Below are 8,074 nucleotides of genomic sequence, written 5' to 3'. Positions count from 1 at the left end.
GTATAATAGTTCAGGCATGATACACTCTGAGGCCAACATGCACACAGACACACAATAGCTCCTTTCTAAAACTTAATCCAAATTAATCCTTGGCTCTGATTGGCCGGCTGGTAATCTTCTCCATAGTTTAGCTTATTTTTTTTTAATTTGCAGATGTGAGTCTGCTGGGTGACGGTGAGGTCAGCCATGGCCCAGTAGTTGTAGTTCTACAACTCAATGTCACTGTAAGACCAAAGACATGCTTGTTGACTTCAACTCAATGTCACTATAAGACCAAAGACATGCTTATTGACTTCAACTCAATGTCACTATAAGACCAAAGACATGCTTGTTGACTTCAACTCAATGTCACTATAAGACCAAAGACATGCTTATTGACTTCAACTCAATGTCACTATAAGACCAAAGACATGCTTGTTGACTTCAACTCAATGTCACTATAAGACCAAAGACATGCTTATTGACTTCAACTCAATGTCACTATAAGACCAAAGACATGCTTGTTGACTTCAACTCAATGTCACTATAAGACCAAAGACATGCTTATTGACTTCAACTCAATGTCACTATAAGACCAAAGACATGCTTATTGACTTCAACTCAATGTCACTATAAGACCAAAGACATGCTTATTGACTTCAACTCAATGTCACTATAAGACCAAAGACATGCTTATTGACTTCAACTCAATGTCACTATAAGACCAAAGACATGCTTATTGACTTCACTAGCTCCTCAGAGCAGTACTATAGATGGCCAATCAGTGGAGCTATAGTAACCACCTATAAATATCTAGGGACCATACTGGACAACCCTAACATTTTATGTCAATACTGAAATGTTGTGCAAGAAAGGCCAGCAGCGCCTCTTCTGTTTAAGAAAGATAGCCAAGTTTCAGGTAGATAAATCTTTAATGATCTTAGCATAATAAATGCTCTCTACAGAGCATTTATTGAGTCTGTCATTTCATTTGCGGCCATTTGCTGGTTTGGTAACCTTGGAATTAGGCAGGAAAATGCCCTTAACGGGGTTGTTAATTAAGGGGGCTAGCAAGATTGTGGGGGGAAAGTTTGCTGTCTGAGTCATATATATGACAAACAGGTGCTTAAAAAAGCATCATTAATTAGGAGCAGACAGCTCCCACCCCCTAAACCGGGACTACAGTATGCACTACTGCCTTCCGGCCAGTGGTTGAAGACCCCTGTCACTAAGAATAACTGGTACAAATTCTCCTTCATACCTGCCTCCATCCGGGCCATCAATGGGGGAAGTAAGAGGAGGTATAGCTGCTGTGTAGTCTCAAGGGTGGTGAGGATAGTTACACTTGGTGCACTTTAACTTTAGCTCGCACTTTATATTCAAGTATCTGCTGTAAAATGAATTGCCCAGCTTGCAACATATAAACAAACTTGACCTTGACCTTATATCAGTCACAGTAGTGCAGAGGTATAAACATGGTATCATTAACACTAAAAAAAAATAAACTGAATTTTTGAAGCAATGTTTTTAAATGGTTGCACATTTCTTCTCCTTTATGCTTTCCTTCTCAGGACAGTGTGTGTGTGTGTGTGTGTGTGTGTGTGTGTGTGTGTGTGTGTGTGTGTGTGTGTGTGTGTGTGTGTGTGTGCGTGTGCGTGTGTGTGTGCGTGTGCGTGTGCGTGTGCGTGTGCGTGTGCACGTGCGCGTGCGTGTGCGTGTGCGTGTGCGTGTATGTGCGTGCGTCATCCACGGCAGCAGCTGGCCTGAATTACTTTGTTACTTTACTTTACAAAACCATATGTCATATTAACCGTACGGAAATATGTAAATATTTCCCTACAAAACCATATGTCATATTAACCGTACGGAAATATGTAAATATTTCCCCCCAAAGATACAGTATATCACAAGATATACTATAAAACTTGAGAGAATATTTGTTTCCAAATATGATAGATTGCAAATAAGCTTCATACTTTAACCACTTCCATCCCTATTCTGGCTGGGGGGGACATTGACCAAAAAGAGCTGATCTTTTGGGTGAAGAAACGTAACTCTGTAGACTCACCAAGTAGCGTGCAAGTGACATGGATACATGCCAAATATGATCTAATAATTAAAGGACCACTTCACCACTTTTCAACCTATAATTGGTCCTCACTAATAATCCTGAAAAGATTGTGCAATTTTTTTCTACTCGGTCTGTGTCTCATAGGAGGGCTTTGGGCAGTTCAGAAACTGTCTTCCAGTGACATCATCGATGGGGAATACAAGCTAATAAAAACGGCAGGCTTTCTAGTCCTGAAAAGTTGCAATGCGAAAATGGAAGCCATCGTTCTCACGATAATGAAAATCTAAATATTTTTGTAAAAAAATATTGTTTAAAAAAAAATCTGCCTAATGATGATGTCACTGGAAGACGGTTTCTAAACTGCCCACAGCCGTCCTATGAGACACAGACTGAGTAGAATAAAATCGTGCACTTTTTTCATGATTATTAGTGAGGACCTATTATATGAAGATAGGTTGAAAAGTGGTGAAGTGGTCCTTTAAGTATTCAGAGGCACGGGCACGTCTGGACCTGCGTCAAGGCACCCCGTGGTGGAAAGTAACTAAGTGCTTTTACTTAAGTACTGTACTTAAGTACAATTTTTAGGTATTTGTATTTCTGCCTTACTTTTAGTACTTTAAGTACATTTTGATGCCGATACTTTTGTACTTTTACTAAAGTACATTTTCAATTCCGTACTTTTACTTGTAACGAAGTAGTTCTAAATTGCAGTATTGGTACTTTTCCTTAAGTAAAACAATTGAGTACTTTTTCCACCACTGCAAGGCACCCCATGGTGGTGCCACGGCACGCAGACTGCTGCGTTTTACATGGCAGTATCAATACTTCAATGTAGAACCTACTCCGTCCGGAATTCAAAATGTACTTGAGTAAAAAGTACAAAAGTATTGGCATGAGAATGTAGGCTACTTAAAGTGCCAACAGTAGAAAGTACTCACTATGCAGAATTTGCATTTCAGGTTTTCAAATCTATCCAAATATTTTCAGATGGCCGAAATGTATATAAAAGGTTGAAGTGTTTAATGTACGTTTTGTAATAATAATCAAAGTAACTAGTAACTAAAGTTTTTAAATAAATGTAGTGAAGTAAAAGAACAATATTTGCCCCTGAGATGTAGTGGAGCACTGGAGTAGAAGTAAAAGTATTGGAAATTGGAAATACTCAAGTAAAGAATTTGCCTGTACTTAAAGGACAACTTTAGTTTTTTTCAACCAAGGTTCATGTTTTAGGTTGTTATTAGAGAAACTAAAAGATGAGTGTTATTTATTTTCCATTTGCTGCTTTCTTTCGTTTTAGGGATTTTAGCTGTTTTGTACAGGGGGGCAGGGGCATTCGAGCATGGGGCTAAATATGTATTTATTTACAAAATATTATGGAGATTTATTTTTTTATTATTTACTATAGTCCTACTAGACCCCAGGAAATTACATCTGGCCACAAATAAATCACAGGATCTACTGAATGTGAAGGTAGCCTACTGGGGGGAAGTCACACTGTGTGTCATAGGCTCAATGTCAGTTTGACACATTCAGTAGATCCTGTCATGTTTTGTGGCCAGATGAAATTTCCAGGGGTTTATTAGGACTATAGTAAATAATTAAAAAAGAAATCGCTATAAAATGTTGTAAAAAAGTACATATTTAGCCCCATGCTCGAATGCCCCCGCCCCCCTGTCAAAAACAGCTAAAATCCCTAAAACGAAAGAAAGCAGCAAATGAAGAAAAAAATAACACTCATCTTTTAGTTTCTCTAATAACAACCTAAAACATGAACCTTGGTTGAAAAAAACTAAAGTTGTCCTTTAAGTAAAATGACAACTTAGTTACTTTACACCACTGCTCTTATGACACGTGTACAGCAACCTGTGCGACACATTATGGCGTGCACACGTGGTGCGAGTCGTGTGTCTATGTGTCTCCGGTATGTATGTGTGTGTGTGTGTGTGTGTGTGAGCGTCCGTGCGTGCGTGCGTGCGTGCGTGTGCATGTACGTCTTACAGCTCTCCAGCTCCAGGGAGCAGTTCTGTGTGTCCAGTGGGAAGCTGCTGAAGTCCATTGAACAGAGGGCTGTCACAGTGATCCTGTACAGGGGCACAACACACACACACACACACACACACACACACACACACACACACACACACACACACACACAACTGTCCATCCGCGTTCCCATTGTGACTCGTTCAGTGACCTACATGGCAGACATTTAGCGTTTCCCAGGAAACACTTTTTACTGCTGCCATTTGTTTTCCGCTTGTCTCTCTCTCTCTCTCTCTCTCTCTCTCTCTCTCTCACTCTCTGGTGTCTTCTAAATAGCTCTAGATTAATATCTTCTTTTAAATGGCTCTTTTTCATCATGGCAATCTCATCATTACAGTATCCTGTCATCTCATATTCGTTGCTGACGGGAGGAAAGCACCTAACTAAATGTTTTATTTTTTCATTAATCAATGCTGTTGAACACCCTTTACGTCTGTGTGTTGGTAAAAAAATATTTGACCAATGAAAAGTATTAAAAAGCGCTTTGGAGGCCCAGGCCGTAGCGTAACGGTCTGGGCACCGGACTGGTAATCCAGTCGCAGTGTGCCGCGGGTTCGACTCCCGGACCCGACACGGCCTTGCCCTTTACTGCATGTCATCCCCCCCATCTCTCTCTCCCGTTTCCTGTCAGCCTACTGTCTGTCCCTTAAAAAATCAATAAAAGGCGTAAGCCGCAAAAAAATATCTTAAAAAAAAAAAAAAAAAAAAAAAAAAAAAACGCTTTGGAGAAGAAAAAGAAAATTCCATTGGACCCTGAAACTGTGCTTAAAGCAGCTAAGCCACCATCCACCACCTCTCTTCTCTTCCTGTCATGCAAGGACCCACAAGATAAATTTGACCCGAACTACTGAAAATAGCAGATCTACAAGCTCACAACGTGTGGCTTCACGCCGCGTTGTGATCTTGTAGATTTGTTCATTAAATTCCTGGGAAAAAAGTCGCAATGCGACACATTGTGAGCTTGTAGATTTTCAAATGTCCAACATGAGTATAGGGTTGAAGTGGTTAATGTATGTTTTCTAATCCAAATTAAAATCTCCAAAGTAACCAGTAACTAAAGTTTTCAATTAATTGTAGTGGATTAAAAGCACAATCTTTGGCTCTGAGATGTAGCGGAGCAGAAGTAAAAGTACAACTTGAGTAAATGTACTTACTTACTTTACACCACTACTTATTATGAGATTGATTGATTGATTGATTGATTGAAAATGTTATTTCACAGTATGTAGAATGGGTACATTTCAAAAGAAAAAGCACAAGTCAATACAAAGACGTGTTACTTGTGGACGAACCATGATAATCAAAGCATTACACTTGCCTAGACTACAACAGGGTCCACCATTTTAAATTCATCAGACCATAAGGTATACCTGACGCTGTAGAGGATGTTGCCGTCGGGGTAGACGCGGAGCATGATGTTCTCCATGGTGGTGTCGTGGATGAAGGAGCGCTTGGAGTGGACGAAGAAGACGTCGGGCACCCAGATCTTCTTCACCAGGCGCGCGTCGAACGTCCGGCTCTGGTTGGTGCGTGACGGGAACGCCAGCCGCTCGTCCTTCCAGTAGTGACGCAGGTACAGGGTCATGGTGAAGTCCTGTTTGATTGATTGATTGATTGATTGATTGATTGTCTTTTCACAGTATGCAGAATGGGTACATTTCAAAGGAAAGCACAAGCCGATACAAAGACTGTTACTTTGTGGACGAACCATGATAACGCACTAAACTACGAACCATGATAATGCACTAAACTACGAACCATGATAACGCACTAAACTAAACAGAGAAAAAAATGGTGCATTTATATAGCGCCTTTATCCAAGGCGCTTTACATAGATTGTGCATTACATTCACCCATTCATACACACATTCATACACCGATTGCGGCGGAAGCCATGCAAGGTACCAACCAGCACATCGGGAGCAATTGGGGGTTCAGTGTCTTGCCCAAGGACACTTCGACATGTAGACAGGAGGAGACGGGATTCGAACCGCCGACCCATGGATCATTGGACGACCTGCTCTACCTCTTGAGCCACAGTCGAAAAAAGGGCGGGGGGGTGGGGGGGTGATCAGTGATGGAAAAAGTGCTCACGTTTCTTACTTGGTAAGTAAAAGTATGAATACTGCAATGTAGAAATGCAGAACAGAACAGTCCAGAATTTAAAAAAATGTACTTGAGTACATAGAGAACCACAAGAGAATTGGCATCAAAATGTACTTAAAGTACCAAAAGTAAAAGTATTTATTGTCCAGTTCAAGTTTTCAAATGTATAACACTCTTTTGAAAAAAGCAGATCTACAACGCGACACATTGTGAGCTTGTAGATCTGCTATTTTGAAATGGCCAAAATGAGGGAACTCGTCTTTCTCTAATTTCCTTTAACGGTCGGTACGTAAATATGTAAATGTAAATCTTTCCCCCCAAAGATACAGTACTGTATGTCACGAGGAAAACTGGAGATTTGTTTCCATTATAGCAGTAGTTTTCAAAACAGTGGTCCTTGGGGGGGTTCCAGGCGGTCCCCAGCTAAATGATGGAGAGTTGGTAACCAAATGGACCCTTATACTGTAGATCTATAGATTTAGCGTAAAATGAAACCAAATGGACCCGTATGGGTCTGCACGGTTTCATGTCACGCTCGCAAGAGTTAAATCATTGTTATACTGTACATCTGCATTACTTATTTACAGGAAATCTATACAATTAGAGAATGTAGAAGAATTGTTATTTTGATCACCACGTCGAGATGCGAGAGACTTGGTGTACTGTAGGCCGAGAAAGACAAAAAAAAGTACAGCTTAACTCGGGTCCGTTTTAGCAAGAGTTCTAAGTGGTTAAAACGGAAGTGGCATCGATTAATTCATTATCAATGTATTCCGAGGCACCCCTAGCTGGAGCTGCGTCAAGGCACCCACTTTGAGAAACCCTGGATTGTCCCTCGCACGACAAAATGGACATACTGTTTATGAGACCCTTATCCTTAAACTAATTTGCCATTTTTTACTATTTAAAAAAACCTTTTAAAATAGTTCAAATAGCCGATCTACAAGCTCACAGTGTAGATCGGCTAGTTGAACTATTTTGAAAAAGGTTTTTCAAAATAGCAAAACATGGCAAATACGTGGAGATAAGAGGTTTCCTTTTGGACAGCGAGTATTTCTACATTGCAGTGTTGATACTTTTACTTAAGTAATATAACCACTGATGCTCCGCCATGTGGTCGTTTGTTATGATTGACAAGGCCTCCCTCTCATCCTCACTGATACAGAGCAGGCTGGTTGGGCCTCTACCCAGCTGGCAAATTCCCAGCTGTGTACATCAAAGCATAACCTATTACGCATGCACGCACGCACACAGACACACACACACGTACCATGTTGACTTCGGAGATGCTGTCAATGCTCTCCACCTGCACATCGATGCCTACAGGGATGGCTGCACCTGAACACGGGATTCACAAAACATCATGTTTTAGTGTCTACTCTACTGTCTATAAGCACACACAATGGACGCGCACTGCTCTACCACACAGGAAAAAAATATCAGACTAAACTAAACTGTTGTTTTTCACGATTCAAATTCAAAAACTGAAAGCAGCGGGATCTACAAGCTCGACCTTGTGGACCTGCTACCAAAAAATATGGAGATATTGAGGTTCCTTTCTAACAGTGACGAAGTACAGTTCAATAGAAATGATGTGGAATACAGTGTCAGAGTAACAGAACAGCATGAGCAACGTTGGATGTTTGTGGTGACGAAACATATTGCACATATAGTATATGGTATTGTACGTATGTAGCCATTGTACTTGGCTTTGATGTCCGCAGTGGTCTCCCAGAGGGCTAGACCTTGAAAGGTTTACAGGCAGGATGAGGGAGGCTAGAGACGGTCCTCGCCTGCGTCGCTTCCTGTCATTCAAATTCCCCGACGAGAGGTGAACATGGCCCTCCGTCACACGACCATAATACCGGGAACCGG

The 8,074-nt window shown here is 41.0% G+C and overlaps 1 protein-coding gene across 1 annotated transcript in view; it reads right to left on the bottom strand.

Moving 5' to 3' along the window:
• Window positions 1-8,074, bottom strand: part of LOC310867825 (gamma-aminobutyric acid receptor subunit rho-3-like) — a gene marked incomplete at its 3' end in the record, with an annotated part of 76,445 nt that overhangs the window by 12,012 nt on the left and 56,359 nt on the right. The window contains 3 exon segments of the mRNA XM_083777969.1: window positions 4,049-4,131; window positions 5,464-5,687; window positions 7,470-7,537. Of these exon segments, the coding sequence (XP_083634095.1) occupies window positions 4,049-4,131; window positions 5,464-5,687; window positions 7,470-7,537 (375 nt within the window).

The sequence above is a fragment of the Protomyctophum parallelum genome (genome assembly GCF_964188405.1).
Source record: "Protomyctophum parallelum genome assembly, chromosome: 12".
NCBI classification, from domain to species: Eukaryota; Metazoa; Chordata; class Actinopteri; order Myctophiformes; family Myctophidae; genus Protomyctophum; species Protomyctophum parallelum.
This window is presented reverse-complemented; position numbering and strand designations above follow the sequence as displayed.